This window comes from Ovis canadensis, chromosome 2 (assembly GCF_042477335.2).
Source record: "Ovis canadensis isolate MfBH-ARS-UI-01 breed Bighorn chromosome 2, ARS-UI_OviCan_v2, whole genome shotgun sequence".
NCBI lineage: Eukaryota > Metazoa > Chordata > Mammalia > Artiodactyla > Bovidae > Ovis > Ovis canadensis.
The window spans coordinates 250667493-250686985 of NC_091246.1; the positions used below are offsets into that span (position 1 = coordinate 250667493).

Sequence of the window (19493 nt, forward strand, 5' to 3'; positions counted from 1 at the left end):
AACATCCTGTTCTTTTTTGAACTCCTTACTGGAGAAACGGACAAATCCGATCTATTTTTTTTCCCCTTCTACCCAGATCGGGTGACAGAGAACACAAGCACGGCTGGGCTGAGCTGCTTGACTCTGAGCTGCTGAGCAGGGTGGCCGTTCCTCTCCTGGATTAGGACGGGTTCTGTGGGAACCGGACCACCCCTGAGACGGGAGGGCGGCCCTGATGTCTCCCCGGGGCCAGGACCTGCTGCGGAGCCCCCTCCTCCTGGGCAGCGAGGGCCCTGGGCTCACGTCCTCCCCGTTCCGCCTGCCTCCTTCCCTGCAGGTGAACTTCCGAGGCCCCCGGAATGGCCAGAGATGCTGGGCCGCCAGGACCCCGGTGGAGAAGCGGCTGGTGGTGCTGGTGGCGCTTCTGGTGGCGGCAGTGGTGGCCTGTTTGGCAGTACTGGGCATCCAGTACCAGACAAGTAGGTGCCTCTGTCTGTGATGGGTCATGGGCTCCACTCACTGCTGCCCTGGGCTTTGTCTGCTGGTGTCAGCAGCTGGCCTCCGAGGCTCAGGAGGGAGCTGGGTCTGGGAAGCTGGGGTGGCTGACCCAGACTGAGGCCTGGGAGGTGGGTGGACGGGTGATGATAAGGTTTGGGGGTCAGGAGGAGGTGAGTTTGAATCCTGGCCTGGCAACTTGTTATCCGTGTGACTTTGGACAAGTCACTCAATCTCTCAGAGCTTGTGTTTTCTGCTTTACATGGAGAGACTGGTGGTCAGTTTGAATCCCTCCCACAACTAGCCCATGTTTCTCTGTCCAAACTTGTGTAACAATATGATCAGGCCCCACTTTGATCTCTGAGGATTTGGGATAATATCTGTCACATACCCAGTGCCCGGTAGAACTTCTCTGGCCTCTGTTCCGGGTTCCCTTATTGTTAGGATGCGGGCTGGTTAGACACATGGGCTGGCCCTGTCGCCCATCAACAGTTCCAACAGAACAGCAGCAATGGCTTCCGTTTGCTCAGTACTTTCCATGTAGCAAATACCTTGCCTCTCCTTTACAGATGTAATCTCATTTCCTTCTCGCTGCCACTCTGTGAGGTGTGGTTGCTTCTGGCCCCGTTTTCTGCAAAGGAAACTGAGGCAGTGAGACTAAGCTGCTTGCCCAAGGTCACATGTCTAACACGGGAGGGATTCAGCCATGGGTTGGCAGGCGCCTGAGCTCAGGCCCTGTCTTCTGTGTAATTGATGGTACACCCCAGTGTGTGTTACATGCCCAGGAAAGCTGTTCTTCTCTGAGCCAGGGGACCTTTGCGTACCTCTGTCATCTCCTTTCTCTGTCCTACCTTGTATAGCAATATGATCAGACCCCAGTTGGATCCCACTGTCAGGGGTCTGAGGCTGGTTCTCTGTGTCTGGTTGAGTGTATGTAGCAACTGCCTCTCACAGAATCAATGCTCTGTAAGCTCTTATGGACCTAGAAAGGGCAGATCCAAGCTAATAGGGATGGGAGTCCAGTTAATTCTGGGATCTCTCTCTGCTCTGTGCCCTTGTATCCAGCTCTCTGATGGCAAGAAGCACCTGGATGAGCAGCCTCTGGGGCTTTGCCAGGAGTTTAATCCCATCGACTTGGTCACCTGGTGCTCAAACCATCAGAGAGATTGTGAATCTCCATAGGATCAGGGAACATCAACTCCAGGCTTTGCTGAGCTTTCTCCGCTGTGAACTGGCTGGCCCGCGTGACTGGCCACACTGCATTGGGGTGGGGAAGGGGTTTGGGGGCCTGAAAAGAGTGCAGGCCTTCATCTGAGTCATCCTCCCATCCCTTCTGGACCAAACACTCATTCATTCACTTTCTCATTCATTCATTCACTTTCTCATTCATTCATTCACTTTCTCATTCATTCATTCACTTTCTCATTCATTCATTCACTCATTCATTCCACAAACATTGAACGAGTGCTTACTCTATGTCAGGCGCCTAGGTGGTACCTAAGAAATAATTGCTTAGTTATTTAGCTGACTTTTTAATGGTTTGTAGATGTTTTACCAAATGTGCCTAGCCCAACAGGTGATTATTACATATCTGATTGATTAATTAGTGATTTTTAACCATGCGTGCTCAGCATAATGCCTCGATGCCATAGGATACTTTGCAAAGTGAATAAATAAATGATTGAATGAACAAAGAGTGAGAAGGAAGACAAAGTGGGAACAGCCTTTCTCTGCTGATCACCCTTGTCCTGTGGCTGCCATCTTGCTTCATCCTAAAGCAGGTTTAGTTCCGGGCAGTGCAGGCCCTCTCCAGCCTTGTCTGCCCAGCTCTTGGCCCTGTGCATGGGAGCCGATGAGATTCCAACACGCACTGTTGCCCTGAGGTTGCCCCTAGAAGTTCCCAGGACGCTTCTCCATCAGAAACCAGAAGGGAGCCCCCAAGGCCTGGCTTCTACACATACACGTCTGTCGTTGCCAGGTGGGGCCCACAGGGAGGAATCCTGCTTCAGTCTATCCCGTCTGTCTCAGGGCTCCAGATGGGTTTTCCCCAGCCCTGGTCCTGGGTGAGGGGAACTCTTCCCCCCAGGGTGGAGCTGGGCTGGGGATCCGGTGACCCTTGAGCCCGTTCATGTGTCTTTATCAGCTGCCTGAGCCTGGGAAAGCAGTGGTTGCCCCAGATGCTGGTGATAACCAGCAGGTGCTGGCATCAACCATATCTGGGCAGACACTGGGCAGGTCAACGCCGATTTTGGTGATTCTATAAAGACGCACCTATAAGTTATGTCTGAGCACTTAAATACGTATTTATCCACCTTCCTGTGGCACCCTGCTTTCCCGAAACTTACAGATGCTTTGCAAACAATGGCAGCAAAACAAACAATACGTTTTCCAGAAAATATTCTGAAGTGTCTCACTTAGTGTTGAGGCCAGGCACCATCCAGAGCCTCTAACCTTTAGCTAGATCTGGGACCTGCTCCTGCCTTCTCAATGGACCATGCACGACCTAAAGGGAAGAAATACTTCTGCATCTACAGGTGGTCACCAAAGGCTGGACAAAGCTCTTTTATTCATTCAGCTATTCATTAATTCAACAAACAGTCAATGGGTAGCTGCTAGGTGCCAAGTTTGCTGAGCAAAGGAGCTATAAATGCAGTTAAGATGCTGGCCCTGGGCTTTGCAGGTGGCGCTAGTGGTAAAGAACCCACTTGCCAATGCAGGAAATAAAAGATACACGGGTTCGATCCCTGGGTCAGGAAGATTCCCCTGGAGGAGGGCATGACAACCCTCCCCAATGTTCTTGCCTGGAGAATCCCATGGATAGAGGAGCCTGGCAAGCTTTGGTCCATAGGGTCGGAAAGAGTGGACACAGCTGAAGTGACTTAGCATGCACGCACGCATGCAAGATGCTGGCCCTACCCTCACGCTCACTTCCTAGTGGGGCAGGTAAACAGGGAGACGGCCATAACACAAAATAGAGTGTGCTCAGGTAGCAGGCCTCCAGACAGAAGGCGACCAGGGAAGGGTGAGGCTTCCCCAAGGAGACAGCGCCTGGGCTGAGTTTTGAAGGTGTTGACATGGGATGAGAGGGACGTAGAAATTATGAATTAAGTAATCAAATGTACATGAAGTACCTGCTAGGCCAAGGATCGTTGATAAGGGATCTACCAGCCAATAATAGTTAAATAGCCAAGCAATTATTGCCCAAGTATCACCTGGGCGCTTAAGTATTGCTGTGTGCCTGGCAGAGTAGGTGCTTAAGTGGAGAACTGCCAGGTCTGACTGGTTCCTGGCGACGGGTTTCTTATTTAAAACCAAGGCCCCCTGTAATAACTACAGATATCTCTCTGTCTCTCTCAAGCATACACACACGCACAGATTCAGCGTCTTGCTCCCTCAGGATCATTCTCTTTACCGCTGGCCTCTGGGTTTTCCCACCAGCCAAGTATTTGTCAAGCTTGACTTCCTGCAGTTAGTTGTATAAAAACAAGAGTTATTCATTTCCTTTTCCAAATATGAAGTTATATCATAATAATGAATAGGCTTTTTCAGATGACACAGAAATTCTTTTCCCCCACCCCACCCCCCAATAAAGATTTTGGTAAATTTCCTTAATTGAAAAGCAAGGCCTAAAAGGTCTCATCTAGAGGTATTTAAAATTGTGCCACGTCCCCTATCATTTCCTTTCTCTATTTTCATGCCTAAAGTGAAACTCGCTCAGTCGTGTCCGACTCTTTGCGACCCCATGGACTACACTGTCCCGTGGAATTCTCCAGGCCAGAATACTGGAGTGGGTATCCTTTCCCTTCTCCAGGGGATCTTCCCAACCCAGGGATTGAACCCAGGTCTCCTGCATTGCAGGCGGATTCTTTACCAGCTGAGCCACAAGGGAAGCCCATTTTCATGCCTAACAGTTCAATAATCTTTAATTGTTGTACAGTCATCTCAGAACAGGAAATTATTGGTTGGCCAAAAAGAGCATTCCAATTTTCTGTAACATCCTCCAGAAAAACCCGAGCAACCTTTTTGACCAGCCCAATACCTGGAAATAGAATCGCCCTGATTTTTGTGCTGTCGTTCGACCCTTCTGAGCCTACCGTCCACCCTCGGACCTTGGGCTGGTCGTCAGAGGCTAATTAGCACTCGGGTTGCTAGCCCAGCCCCAGCCAGCGCTGTGTCTCCAGGTGAGATGATGGGCAGCCCTGCCAGCCCGTGTGCTCTCTTCTGCTCTCTGAGGGTTGATCTGGGAACCTCAGACCCTAGGACTCCAGGGAGCTGAGTCCCCTGCCCCCACTGCCCAGCCACCAGGTTATTTCCTCGTCATCAAGCAGCTGGTCCTCCTCTTCCTCATCTGCAGATGGAGAAACCCAGCTTCGGAGGGATGAGGTTGCCAGCACAAGGCCAGAGGCAGAGAGCTGGGCTTTGTACCCAGGTCTCGGAAGGAGCCCCCAGCACCTGCCCTGCCAGCCTCCTCCCTGCGCAGTGGGAATGGAAGGGCCACAGCAGCCCCCGGTGGGGCCGGCCAAGCAGCGGTGCAGGGATGTAGGAAGAACCCAGCTTCAGTGTTGCCGAAGCAGCACAGAGCGGGTTCAGTCCGGGCGCTCCCAGGCCGCCGGGGGACACTCAGAGCCTCAGTGTCCTCATCTGCCCACGGGGTTCTCGCCCCCGTTAGCAGGACACCAGCCCCTCTGGTTGCCCGTCTGCTCGGGTCAACAGGCGGTATGGATCCTCTTTCTCCTGCGGTTGGGTTTGTCTTACCACCTGGGGCCAGACCCCCGCTCAGGCGGCCCCCGGCTTGCTTCCTCTGCTTGAGCCCGCTGACTGACCTCAGGGCCGGAGTCGGGCCCCGTCCGCTGGCCTCTGCCCCAGGCCCTACAGAATCAGCTCAAAGTGAAGAGCAAAGTCGCTCAGTCGTGTCCGACTCTTTGCGAACCCATGGACTGTAGCCTACCAGGCTCCTCTGTCCGTGGGATTTTCCCAGGCACGAGTACTGGAGTGGGTTGCCATTTCCTTCTGCAGAGGATCTTCCCGACCCAGGGATCGAACCCGTGTCTCCCGCATTGCAGGCAGACGCTTTACCGTCTGAGCCACCAGGGGAGTGCATAGAATCAGCTCAGAGGAAGCAGATTTCCTTGTTCGTCGTGCTTTGTGGGCACTTGTAGGGTTTGGCAGCCCTCCGCCGGGGGGCCAGTCATCACGGGAAGAGCTCCCTTCCAGGCCCAAAGCAGAGAGAGGGTGGGACTCAGACCCCCCGGGCCACTGAGCAGGGTGCTTAGGCTCCCTGCGCCTCTGTCTCCCGATATATAAAAATGGCTTTAAGCAAAGTGGTCTGTTAGGGTTGTTTCCTTTTCGCTTTTCTGAAGATTCAGTGAGATGAGTCTCCTGCCTTATGCCCAGTGGGAGTGATTTTTCACGCTCCCTTCTAGTCCTCAGTCTTTCCTTCTCCCTGAGTCCTGGCACCATGCTGTCTGCGTCGCGCGTTTGCCGTGGACTACGTATCCTCAGTGAGCGCGTGGGTAGTAAATATCGGACATTTCTATGTATCCTCAGTGAGCGTGTGTATAATAAATAACGGACATTTCTCCTGTAGTCTTCACTTTTCTTGGATAAGTTTGCGTCCCCCATGAAATTATTAAAAAAGACTATGCTTTTATATCCCTACCACACTCACACACACACCACACACACACATACACACACACAGCTACCTGTACTCAACAAAGAACCTGGAAGATGCTCAGTAATTATTTTGTTGAATAAATGAATGCATGAATGAGTAAACCAATTTGTTGAGCATCAGGAAATAATTTTTAAAAAATCAATGAATATTTATGGAGGGACTGATTAAAAGAAGCACCTTGGTTCTGGTTTTAAAGTCATAGGAAGGATTTTAGGCAACTCAAGAGAAGTCTTATTTTACGAGCCAGGAGATCATAAATCCACTGAAATCTTTGTCTCTGTAGTGTTCTGGTGATTGTCTGTTTGGTCAGGGCTCGGGTAGGGCCTGGCACCCCAGGGCCCCAGACCACCTGCACTGTATTTCCGTAGCCTCCTCCCTGCCTGCCCTTCATTGACCTCTTACCCTTGACCCCTGCCAGGAACTCCCTCGGTGTGCCTAAGTGAGGCCTGCATCTCGGTGACCAGCTCCATCTTGAGTTCCATGGACCCCACGGTGGACCCCTGCCAGGACTTCTTCACCTATGCCTGCGGCGGCTGGATCAAAGCCAACCCCGTGCCGGATGGCCACTCGCGCTGGGGGACCTTCAGCAACCTCTGGGAACACAACCAAGCTATCATCAAGCACCTCCTCGGTAGGCACCCGGCGGGGGGACTGCGGAATGGGCTGCAGAGGGGGCCTGCCCTCTGCACCCACCAGGCTTGGCTGAAGGGCAAGGTTGGCGGGATGGGGAGGCGAAAGGGTTGGGAGCAGACGAGGCTGGGTTAGAATGTCTGCCCCATCTCTGGGTGTGTGATCCTAACTTACTTATCAGTGAGCCTCACTTTCTCCATCTGTAAAAATGGGACTCAGTTCAGTTCAGTTCAGTCGCTCAGTCGTGTCCGACTCTTTGTGACCCCATGAATCACAGCACGCCAGGCCTCCCTGTCCATCATCAACTCCCGGAGTTCACTCAGACTCACGTCCATCAAGTTAGTGATGCCATCCAGCCATCTCATCCTCTGTTGTCCCCTTCTCCTCCTGCCCCCAATCCCTCCCAGCATCAGAGTCTTTTCCAATGAGTCACCTCTTCGCATGAGATGGCCAAAGTACTAGTAAGGCCCAAACTGCAGAGTTTCAAGAACTAGAGAGCAGATGTGTGAAGCATTAGCGTGGTATGTACGGCACGTCATAGGTGCGTTAAGAACTGTAGCTGTGCTCGTAGTTTATGGCTTCAAGCTGTGGCTTAGTTTTGGACTGGTTTTGACTGGGAGATTTGCAAGTTGTGAGCAAAAAGAATGAAGGCTGAACATGCTGGGTCCAGATTTTAAGGTTGTGAGCCGATCCAGGTTCTGACAACGGTTTATCTGAGAGTCATCCAAAGGCAGGAGTCTTCTGGGCCTCGTGGTAATCCGGCTTGCGCGATAAGCAGTCTCACCAAAGTCCGTTGCGTTATGCCCTGTTGGGCCGTTAGCACTTCTAGCTGACCTTGGTGTTGGTGGTTTACCCTCAGGTTAGGGTCCCACGTCTGTCTTGGTTGAGGCTGTCCTTGGTCAGTGTCTGTTGAATTAGCATCTGCCCCGGAGGGTGCTCCTCTCTATGTGGAATCAAAACTCACCGTGCTGTAACCTATAAAGGTCCCGACGTGAACCCCTTTGGGACCAAGACCTTCTCCATGCCTGTCTCCTGCTGACCCCTGCCCCATCCTGGGGCCTTCAGTGCTGATAGGAGCTAGATCGTGAAAATCAGTCCATTAATTCATCAATGATAGAACTTAGATTCAAGAAATACCTATTAAATTTAAAAAAATACTTTCTTAAAAAATGAAACCTTCTTAATACTCAAAAGTAGGTAAACTGAAGAAGACATCTAAAAGAGGGCTCAGTCATGTCTGATTCTTTGTGACCCTATGAGCTATAGCCCGCCAGGCTCTTCTGCCCATGAGATTCTCCTGGCAAGAATACTAGAGTGGGTTACCATTGCCTCCTCCAAGGGGATCTTCCTGACCCAGGGATTGAACCCTCGTCTCCTGCATTGGCAGGCAGATTCTTTACCACTGGTGACACCTGGGAAGCCCCTAAAAAGAGGTAGATCTTCTCAACAGGACAGAGACCTTCCTATGAGACAGGAAAAGATTCTAACTTGATGATTATGAATTTCAGGAGACTGTGTCTTTAAGATGAAAGTGGAAATTAGCAAACCAGATTAAGGAGACCTTTCCTTTCTTTCTCACCTCAGCCCCAGGGGGCGTGGCTGCTGCAGGGTGAAACTCACCCACCACTTATCCTTGGTACCCAGAAGCTCCTGGGCAGGGGCCCTGGGCACAAGGAGACCTCCTTGTCTCCCTGAGGATCAGAAAAGGTGGTGGGTGGAGGTGGGGCTGAGGGAACCCCATGTCAGGAATAACACAGCCCCCTGCATGCTTTATGCCACCCCATTGCCTTTGCAAGGGGACCCAGCCTTTTATTTCAGGACTGAAGGCAGATATGTCTGTGGTGGCCAGACTGGAGCTCAGGGACATCCTTTCCCCAGCATCTAAAGACACAGGTGGAGACTGGGCCGGGATCATCAACCAAAGCAGGAAAACGGAGGACTTCCCTGAAGGCCCAGTGGTTTAGATTCCACACTTCCGCTGCAGGAGCCACAGGTTCCCTGCTTGGGAAACGAAGATCCCATATGCTGCACGGTGCAGCCCCAGACATAAATAAGTTGTATTTGGGGACTTCCCCGGCAGTTCAGTAGTTAAGAGTATGTGCTTCCATGCAAGGGGCACAGGTTCGATCCCTGGTCTGGGGAATAGACTAAGATCCCACAGTGCTGTGCTGCGTGGTCAAAAAAATGGAAAACACGGCAGGAGAATAGTCTCGGTAGGATAATGATATGGGCTGGTGCCTCTACATCCTTCGCCAGGACCTGGATTCAAGTCCTGGTTCTGCCACTTACTGTGTGATCTTGGGTCAGTGATGTAACCTCTGTGGGCTTCTTGTCATCAGTACAGTGGGAACCGCACCTCCTCCAGGTTGTGAAAATTAGATGGAAAAATATCTATAAAGCACTTTGCTGGAGCCAAGCATATTGTGGTGGCTGTTGGCTGTGCTGCTGTTACTCTTGTTATTCACCCTTGACCTTTGCCCAGCACTTTGCAGTTTACAGAGCTCTTTTGTAGATAACCATTCCTTGTGACCCTGCTCCTTTAGGAGCTAGGAAGCTATTGCTCACCGCACTTGATAGACGAGGAACCAAAAGTCCAGAGAGCTCCCCAAGACAGGCTAGTAGGTGGCAGAAGTGCCACTGCCTGAATCCTGCCCACGCGTCCCTTTCCTGTCCGATGCCACCTCCTCTGGGCACCAACGATGGTACAGCTCCCTGTCCACCTTTTTTGGGGAGAACTTGCAGGAAGCACAAAGTGTTGAGAGTCTGAAGGAAAGGAGGAAACGGACCGGCACTTGCTGAGTGTCTGCTCCACGCCGGGCTGTGTACCAGGCTCTATATCCACTGCCTCAATCCTCATGGCTACCCTGGGACCTAGAATTTGCGGTCCCGTTTCCTGGATGACAAAACAGAAGTTAAGCTTGCCAAGGACACCCTGCCAGTCCAGGGGCTTCAGCCAAGGGGACCAGTTCACACCGAGAAGGGATTGCGGAGAAAGGCAGACGGGCCCTCTGCCTCCCCAGGCAGGTCTGGAGCTGGCTCTTGGGGAGGGCACCCCTGGGTCCCGATCTGCTGCCTCTGGGAGGATCGTGGGTCTTATCAGGAAGACCTTGGGTCTCAGCCAAGACTCAGCCCATCCCCACACCCTGTCCCGCCCCCACAGCAGTGGCCTCCAGTCTTGACTCTGGCCTTCCATCCCCGCTGTCCCTGAGGGTGGGGAGCTGCACTGAGCTGGCGTGCAACAGCCAGGACCCTGCGTACAAGCCCCTGACCCTGGGTCAGGGCCCAGTGGGATCAGGAACCCCGACAGGCTAGCCGATGACGTGTGGCCTTGGACGAGTGACCCGCCTTCTCTACAGCTTCATTTCACTATCTGTAAAAGGTGGATGATGGTATTGCCTGATGCTCAAGGTTACTGTGGGTATCATCTTGCGTGTGATGGGTTAGCGTGCTTGGCTCAGAGCCTGGTACCCAGTAGGCGCTCAGCAGAACTGCCCTCCTCGGTGGTGGGGATGGGTGAGTTCCAGGTCAGCCCTCTCCCTACAGGCTGTGTGACTACAGAGGGCTGCCCGCCCTGCTTCAGCCCTTCACCTAGGAAGTGGAAACCAACTCAGAGTACTGGCCAGGGTGTTCTAAGGATTCATGGGCTGGTCACAGAGAGAGTAATTATTGCTTCTTTTATTTCTTGGACTTGCCTGGTGGCTCAGACGGTAAAGCGTCTGCCTATATTTCGGGATACCTGGGTTCAACCCCTGGGTCAGGAATATCCCCTGGAGAAGGAAATGGCAACCCACTCCAGTACTATTGCCTGGAAAATCCTATGGACAGAGGAGCCTGGCAGGCTACAGTCCATGGAGTTGCAAAGAGTCAGACACGACTGAGCGACTTCACTTTTCACTTATTTCTTAAAAAAAAAAAAAAAAAGTAACCGGAGTATAGTTGCTTTACAATGTTATATCAGTTTCTGCTGTGCAGTGTGGTGAGTCAGCTACGCATGCACATATATCCCCTCCCGTTTAGGTCACCACCGAGCGCTATAGCAGAGCCCCTGTGCGATACGGTGGGCTCTCCGTAGTCGCCTGTTTCACACGCAGTATCAGGAGTGTCTGTGTGTCGGTCCCGATCTCCCGATTCATCCCATGCCTCCGCTTTCCCCACTGGCATCCATCTGTGACTCTCTATCTACTTTGTAAATAAGATTGTTTATACCAGCTTTCTCAGATTCTACACATACGCGTTAATACACGGTGTTTGTTTTCTCTTATGGAAACCCTGATAGAGCCTCTTAGCAGAGGGAGGTCTGCAAGTGTTAGGCATTCAGTCTTGTCTGACTCTGCAATCCCATAGCCAGGCTGCTATGTCCATGGAATTCTCCAGGCAAGAATACTGGAGTGGGTAACCATTCCCTTCTCCAGGGGATCTTTCCGACTAGGGATCGAACCCAGGCCTCCTGCATTGCAGGCAAATTCTTTATCATCTGAGCTGCGAGGGAAGCCCCAAGGAGGTATGGGGGTATCCAAGACCATGCTGGGTTGTTTACTTGTATTATTTTCTTTAAGCCATGGAGTATATGCCCATTTTACAGATGTGATTCACAAATACAAAGGAAACAGATCTAGGCAATGGTGGAGCTGGGGCCTCAGACCTGTCTTTCTCTACTGATTCTGCTGTGCACAGAGGTCACGGAGCAGCCCAGAAGTATGGTCTGCCCTGCCATCTCTTTTCCCTGACAGCTGCTTGATTTTGTTCTCCAGGCCAGTGGAGACCTGACCGGGGCCCAGTGAACAAGTAGCTGGGGTCCCCTCATGTCATTATGACCGAGAGCTTCCCCATGAGGTATATCCTGGCATCCCCTCCCCCTAGGCTCACTGTTGAAAACCAGTCTAGAAACGGCCCCTGCCCTGTGGACCTTGATACCTGGGACTCTTGATACCTGGAAATTCCTGAAGGGGCAGGAAGCAGGTGAGCAGGTGAGCGAAATATGCAGGTGCGTGGGCCAGTGCATTCTTGGGCTCCAGGTCAGGCTGGTTTCAGCTCCCCCAAGACAAAGGGGTCAGCCAGCAGGTCTCGGGAGGGATTGGATACACAGGGGCCTGGCTAGGCAGGCTGGCCTGGGTGGGGACGGCTTCTCTCGGAGGAGAAAGACAACTCAGAGCACAGTGAGGATTGTTATCAGCTGGTCGTGCAGGACAGCTGTCACCATCACTTGCCCCGTGACCTTGGGCGAGCCCCTTCTCTCTGTGAACAGTGGGTTTGCTCTGGCCCCTCCGAGGAAATCTGGGGACATCTGTAGCACGTGGGTTGAGCTGGGCCAAGTGCCACCGTGGCATATCTTGGCAGCCTGCTGGCTAGAAGGGGCGACCTCAGCCGCATGAGACCCAGGTGCCTCAGCCAGAAGACTCTCTGCCATCCATACACACTGCCGGCGGGGGCTGTCCTCGTAGGCTTTGGGGAGACCGGAGGGTGTCCTCACTTCATCAGGGGAAAGATACGGTTGGACCTGTCACCCTGAGGCTGGGCCCTCGCCTTAGGCATTCTACCTAGTAGTGCTTTTCGCACAGGCTATTCTGCCATCTAGAATACCTTCCCCCTCCCCCGTCCCAGTCCTGCAAGACTCAAACCTGCTTCTCCTGTTATGCCTTCTGTGGTTACCAAAGGGCCTCTCCAGGCTTGAGCTACAATTAAATTTTGTGTACTTGTCAAGTTTACTGTATATTCTAAAATGAATCATGCAAAAAAAAATAATTGATGCCTACTTGTAACAATAAACTGTGGGAAATTCTGAAAGATGGGAATACCAGACCACCTGACCTGCCTCTTGAGAAATCTGTATGCAGGTCAGGAAGCAACAGTTAGAACTGGACACGGAACAACAGACTGATTCCAAATAGGAAAAGGAGTACGTCAAGGCTGTATATTGGCACCCTGCTGATTGAACTTCTATGCAGAGTACATCATGAGAAACGCTGGGCTGGAAGAAGCACAAGCTGGAATCAAGATTGTCGGGAGAAATATCAATAACCTCAGATATGCAGATGACACCACCCTTATGGCAGAAAGTGAAGGGAAACTGAAAAGCCTCTTGATGAAAGTGAAAGAGGAGAGTGAAAAAGTTGGCTTAAAGCTCAACATTCAGAAAACGAAGATCATGGCATCTGGTCCCATCACTTCATGGGAAATAGATTAGGAAACAGTGGAAACAGTGTCAGACTTTATTTTTTGGGGCGCCAAAATCACTGCAGATGGTGATTACAGCCATGAAATTAAAAGACAGCATATTCAAAAGCAGAGACATTACTTTGCCAACAAAGGTCCGTCTAGTCAAAGCTATGGTTTTTCCAGTAGTCATGTATGGATGTGAGAGTTGGACTGGGAAGAAAGCTGAGTGCTGAAGAATTGATGCTTTTGAACTGTGGTGTTGGAGAAGACCCTTGAGAGTCCCTTGGACTGCAAAGAGCTCCGACCAGTCCATCCTAAAGGAGATCAGTCCTGGGTGTTTGTTGGAAGGATGCTAAAGCTGAAACTCCAATACACTGGCCACCTTCGGCGAAGAGTTAACTCATTGGAAAAGACCCTGATGCTGGGAGGGATTGGGGGCAGGAGGAGAAGGGGACGACAGAGGATGAGATGGCTGGATGGCATCACCGACTCGATGGACATGAGTCTGAGTGAACTCCGGGAGTTGGTGATGGACAGGGAGGCCTGGCGTGCTGCAGTTCATGGGGTCGGGAAGAGTCGGACACGACTGAGTGACTGAACTGAACTGAACTGTAACAGTTCAAGTAATGCAGATTCCCTGAAGCCCAAGTTAATGGTTTCCCTTTCTTCTACTCCCGACCAGATACAGACAGAATCATTCCAATGGCATCGAATCTGTCTGTGTCGGGGACTTGGCGGTTCATCATGCCACCCTGTGACATCTCTTCTGTTGTCATTTTGTTTTACCTTTCCAGTATTTACTGTCGAATGTAGCTTCATCTTCCTGTGCACGGTGAAAACTCTGTGGACCAGATCTGCATGTGAAATACCTTCTATCCAGTGTCACTCCCGCAGCAGCAGGCCCTTCTTTCTCTTTCATGTTTGGTGGGGGGCGGGGGTGGTTAGGTGGATTGGCTTTTTAATCAATCATTTATTTATCTTTGGGGCGCTGGGTCTGCTTGCTGTGCCCGCGCTCTCTCTGGTTGTGGTGAGCAGGGCTCCGCTCCCTTGCCATGTGTGGGCTTTTCATTACTGGGGCTTCTCTCGTTGCAGAGCGTGGGCTCTAGCCGCTCAAGCTCCGTAGTTGTGGTGCACGGGCTTAGTCGCTCTGTGCGTGCATGCGTGCTAAGTTGCTTCAGTTGCATCTGACTCATTGCAACCCTATAGACTGTAACCCGCCAGGCTCCCCTGTCTGTGGGGTTTCTCCAGGCAAGAATACTGGAATGGGTGGCCATACCCTCCTCCAGGGGATCTTCCTGACCCAGGGATCGAACCTGCGTCTCTTACGTCTCCCGCATTGGCAGGCAGGTTCTTTACCAGTAGCGTCACCGGGGAAGCCCTATTTCCTCTGTGGCATGTGGGGTCTTCCCACCCAAGGCTGACCCTGTGTCCCCTGCGTTGGCAGGCAGATTCTTCACCGCTGGATCACCAGTGAAGTCCCTAGATGGACTGAGTGATGAGTTGATCCACGGATGGGAGTGGGTGTCCAGGGCTTCTTAGGGGCGGCTGGATTGCTTCAGATCCCTCTCTGGTGTTCCAGGCCAACCTGCAGGAGGGGAAAGAGATGGCGAGAGAGCGTAGGCCTCTGCTCTGGCCTCAGCCACTCGCTGGTGTGACCTTGGACTGGTGACCCAGCCTCTTGCCTACAAGTTGGCACCCATGTCTGTGGCCGCCCAGCGTCTGTCTCATCCCAGGAGTGCTGTGGGAAAGGGTGTGCCAATAAAAACTTCCAGAGGAAGAAGTAGGCCGATTAAATGCGTTGCTCTTTTTTCTCTCTGGGACTTTGGGGAAGTGACAGAGGAAGTTTCTGGAATTCGGGGTCCCTGGAAGGAAGTACCCAGGCAGTCGGGAGTCCTGTTGTCTGGTCCTGGGCTGCCAAATTGTCTCCAGACCACTGGGTCCTGGAAGTGCCACCGTTTTCAAAATATGTCCCCCTTCTGGGTCCTCGGGCCTTCCCTGGTGGCTCAATGGTTAAAAAAAAAAAATCTTGCTTGCCAGTGCAGAGACTCAGGAGACGTGAGCTCAATCCCTGGGTTGGGAGGATCCCCTGGAGGAGGAGATGGTAACCCACTCCAGTATTCTTGCCTGGAGAATCCCATAGACAGAGGAGCCTGGCGGGCTACAGTCTAAGGGGTGGCAAGAGTCGGATATGACTCAGTGACTGAGCACGCACACACACTGGGTCCTAGACACTGCCCAGCCCCTTCCTCCTCGGCCGCTCTCCACTTCTGGGAAATAAACACGGTCTGGGGTGTTTTAAAGGAAACCAGGCTTTTCCTCAGGAGAAAATCAACTGTGCCTGATTTCACTTGGAAAACGAGCCTGCTCCCTCGGGCCCGAGTGATGGACGCCTTTGTCTGCGGAGCCCCAGGCACACCTTCCCTTGCTCTCAGCAGCTCCATGCTGTCCGCTGACTGTGGGGCAGCTTCGCTAGGTGCCCGGGCTTGTGGAAGGAATTTAGCAGTCTTTCTTTGTGGAACTTACAGTCCCACAGGGGAGACAGTCAACAAATTAATGAGTTAATAAATGACATGGTTGTAAAGACTTCAGCTCAGTTCAGTTCAGTCGCTCGCTCAGCCATGCCTGACTCTTTGCGACCTCATGGACTGCAGCACGCCAGGCCTCCCTGTCTATCACCAGCTCTTGGAGTTTACTCAAACTCATGTCCATCTGGTAGGTGATGCCATCCAACTGTCTCATCCTCTGTCGTCCCCTTTTCCTCCCACCTTCAATCTTTCCCAGCATCAGGGTCTTTTCCAATGAGTCAGATCTTCCCATCAGGTGGCCAAAGTATTGGAGTTTCAGCTTCAGCATCAGTCCTTCCAATAAATATTCAGGACTGATTCCCTTTAGGATGGACTGGTTGGATCTCCTTGCAGTCCAAGGGACTCTCAAGAGTCTTCTCCAACACCACAGGTCAAAAGCATCAATTCTTTGGCGCTTAGCCTTCTTCACAGTCCAACTCTCACATCCATACATGACTACTGGAAAAACCATAGCCTTGACTAGATGGACCTTAGTCAGCCCTGGGGTAGGAGTGTGGGATCAAGAGGGAGGGAACGGAAGACAGGCTCGAGCTGGAGGCGGCGAGGCGGCGAGGCCCAGGTCATTCAGGGCGGTGTTTCCCAACCTTTTCTAATGACTGCCCCCTCCCTAAAATCTTAACCCCACAGATATACTGTATGCTTGTTTCTGTACTGTTCTTGTGGTTTAGTCACTCACTAAGTCGTGTCCAACTCTTTTGTGACCCCCATGGTCTATAAGCTGCCAGGCTTCTCTGTCCATGGAATTTCCAGGCAAGAGTACTGGAGAGGATTGCCATTTCCTTCTCCGGGAGATCTTCCCAGCCCAGGGATCAAACCTGCATCTCCTGCACTGGCAAGAGGGTTCTTTACCACTGAGCCACCAGGGAAGCCCTGTATGTGTTCATAAAATAAGATGTTTCTAGGGACTTTACTGGTGGTCCAGTGGTTAAGACTTCGCCTTCTAGTGCCGGTGGGGCAGGGGGCGGGTGGTGGTGTGTGGCTTCAGTCCCTGGTTGGGGAGCGAAGATCCCATATGCCTCATGGCCAAAGAAATCACAACCATAAAACAGAAGGAATACTGTAAAAATTCAACCAGGGGGAAAAAAAAGTCCACATTTTTAAAAAACTTTAAAAAAAAAAGGCTGTGCTTCCAGTGCAGAGGGTGCAGGTTTGATCCCTGGTCAGAGAATGAAGATTCTGCATGCTGCTTGGCACAGCCAAGGAAACAAAAAGAACAAGATGGTTCTGCTATTCAAGAATTAATTTTCTCCCCACTTTAGGAGCAGTATTAGCCTCATTGAGAATGCATGCTGTAGGACCCTCTAGGCAATATTAAGGAATGTGTATACTCCTATGCCTCTTTGAGCTAAAAATATTCAGGACAGCAGCTCTGTCGACTGCCCCCAAGGTTCCACATGGATGTCTGATAGATCTCAAATGTAAAATAGCTGAAATCCGAAGTGCTGGTTCCATTCATGGAACCTGCCTTCCTCCGCCCACTTGTGTAGCTCAGCGCCCCCGGCTCCGGCCGGGGGAACCTGGCAGCGTCTCAACTCCTGCTTCCTCTCGTGTTCCCCCCACTGGCTTCTTGGTCCTTCTTTCTGCCACCCTGCCCCCGCCCTGAGCATTGCTCCATCGCTCTGCTGGTCTGTTGCAGCGAGCTCCCAGCTGGCCGTCTCACCCTGGCTCCTGTCCCGCAAGGAGTCTGCGGGGTCGCAGGTGCCTTTGAGCGAGGAGGAAGGAGAGGAGGTGGAAAAGATGCCATGGGTGGTCCTGAGGGGCGCAGGAGCCAGGTGGGGTGGGGGGTGGTGGAGGAACTTGGCCTGCTCCCAGGGCTCCAGCCTCAGCCTGCATGGACAGGTGCTGGGAACGGAGCGTGCTCAGTCCCCGAAGGCCTCATCCTCTGTCCCTCCCTGCCCCCGCGCCACCTCCTTTCCTCCCCTTGCCAGTCTCCCCTGGGCCCTGGCCTCAGCACCCTCTTGGCCCCCAGAATACAGCTTCTTCCTCATCAGACGCAGGCTCTGGGCTCCGTTCTTTCTGCGCCCATCGCTGCGGGCTGCCGTGTGCCCGCCCGGTGCAGGGGGAGCAGGGGGGCTCAGCCGTGGACTGGTGGGCAAGGCCGCCAAGCCCCACATCGGCAGTCGCTCCGCATCTTCGTGCTTCCTTCCCAGAGCTCCAGCACGGCATTCTCGGGCCCCCCGCCATCCTGTTTAAAGCCCCTGGACTTGCTCCTTGTAGCATCACCCCACGCATAATCAGAGGTCTTGTGTGGACCACGCTGTTGTCCATCTGGCCCGTCAAGCTGCGGACCTCACGCTGCCACACCTGTGTGTCCCAAGTTGCCCAGTGCCTCCTCCTCCCCCAGCCCGGCAGCCCCCAAACCGCTGGAGCTTAGTAAACATTTGTGAGGAATTGAGCCGAGGTTGACCACAGGGGTGTGGAGCCAGGAGGAAGGAAGTTTGAAGCTGAGAGGGAAGTCGAGACATTCCACCTCCCAGCCATCATTCGGGGTTGTATCTGATGGGTCTGCCTGGAACTCGCTGTAATGAGCACAGCCAGGCTGTTCCTTGGGAGTCTTTATTTGGGCCTCTTATCTCAGTGGCCTTGAGGCCGCGAAGGAGAGAGATACTAGGCCCTTCTGTGGGCCAGAGCATGCAGAACGTGCCTCCCCTGACACTGGTCTGGCATTTCAAGGTCATGGCCAGAGCCAGCTGAGGGCAGTGGGATGCTGGGGTCTGGTGAGCAGTGATGGTTCTTCAACAGCCTAGCTGCTGGGGGATGCTGCCGTAGAAATGAGGCCCCTGGGAGGCGGTGGGAGCCCCCACTTTGCATTCCCTGATGTTCTGCTTGGAGAGTCTGGGGAGCTGGACAGCTCTCGCCCCATCTGGTTCCCCCTCCCCGCCCCCAGAAGGCTCTTCTCACACTCCAGGAGGGCCCAGGGGGCGCTCAGTTGTCTCCAGGGCTCAGCAGTGGTCCCCGGTAAACTCCAGGGCTGTGTGTACCCTCCACAGCCCCGCAGCACACCCCCGGACCTCCGTCTCCATACCACCCTTCAAACTCCCATCCCGTTCAGGGCCGTCTCCTTGACTGCAGCCAGACGGGGCTGACGTTCTCTGCCAGTGGTCCCCGTGACGCTGTTTATGGTAAGAATTGGAGGGCAGGGGCGTGCTCGGGAGAAGGGCTGGGAAAGCTGATTAGACCGGTCAGGAAATGACTCCCGCCCTTGTGAAACAGGCTCCGCCAAACATTTCTTTTCTCCCAGGCCCTTTTACGCTTCCTTGCTTTGCTTCATCCTGTCCAACTCCCCCGCACCCAACCAGACCCAATACCCTTTCCCTTCATTTCTGCCTGGTGAGTAACTTTTTGTCTTTCAGAACTGGCTCAAACAGTAGAACATCCTCTGGAGACCCTCCCCTGTAGGCCCTCCCCACTCCACCAAAGGCTGTGACCTTTCTGTAGGTGGCAGAACCATTTACGTTAGTGAACGCACACCCTGTCTTGAGGGTGCGTCTTTGCATGCCTGAGTCACCATTAGACCGGGAGCTCCCCAGAGGCAGGAGTGGGTCTCAGTCATGTCCGTGAAACCTTATGCCCGGTCTGGTACCTGTAGGTGCTCAGCGTGGAGGCCCTTCATGAACAAGTCTCTGAGGAGAAGCCTCTTAGTCAAGGTGGCCTCTGAGAGGCCTTGGAAGCTGAGTGCGGTGTGAGTGTCCAATGCAGAAGGCTAGAGGGAGCTTTTTCTTTATGCGTTTCCTTGTTTAGTATTTGTGTTTATTTGTATTTGTATTTATTCCTTCAAAAGGAAGCTCCATGGGGACAAGGACATTGTCTTTTGTGTCCCCTAAGCTGGCACAGAGCCTGGCATAGAGTTAGCAACTAGTACCTGCTTCGTGAACGTATGGATACACTTTTGCCAGAAGAGTCTTCATGAAGGAAGTGGGGTGTAGGGAGTCTCTCCAGGAAGCAGAGGGAGGATCCAGGAGGAGGAGTGA

General features: G+C 52.7%; 1 protein-coding gene across 4 annotated transcripts in view; it reads left to right on the plus strand.

Moving 5' to 3' along the window:
* The window catches only part of ECE1 (endothelin converting enzyme 1), a 122243-nt gene that overhangs the window by 66733 nt on the left and 36017 nt on the right, over positions 1–19493 (plus strand). For all 4 annotated transcript variants that reach the window (XM_069579121.1, XM_069579123.1, XM_069579119.1 and 1 more), the window contains 2 exons: positions 317–458; positions 6570–6782. In XM_069579121.1, coding sequence (XP_069435222.1) covers positions 317–458; positions 6570–6782 — 355 coding nt within the window. The remainder of the gene's footprint in view (positions 1–316; positions 459–6569; positions 6783–19493) is intronic.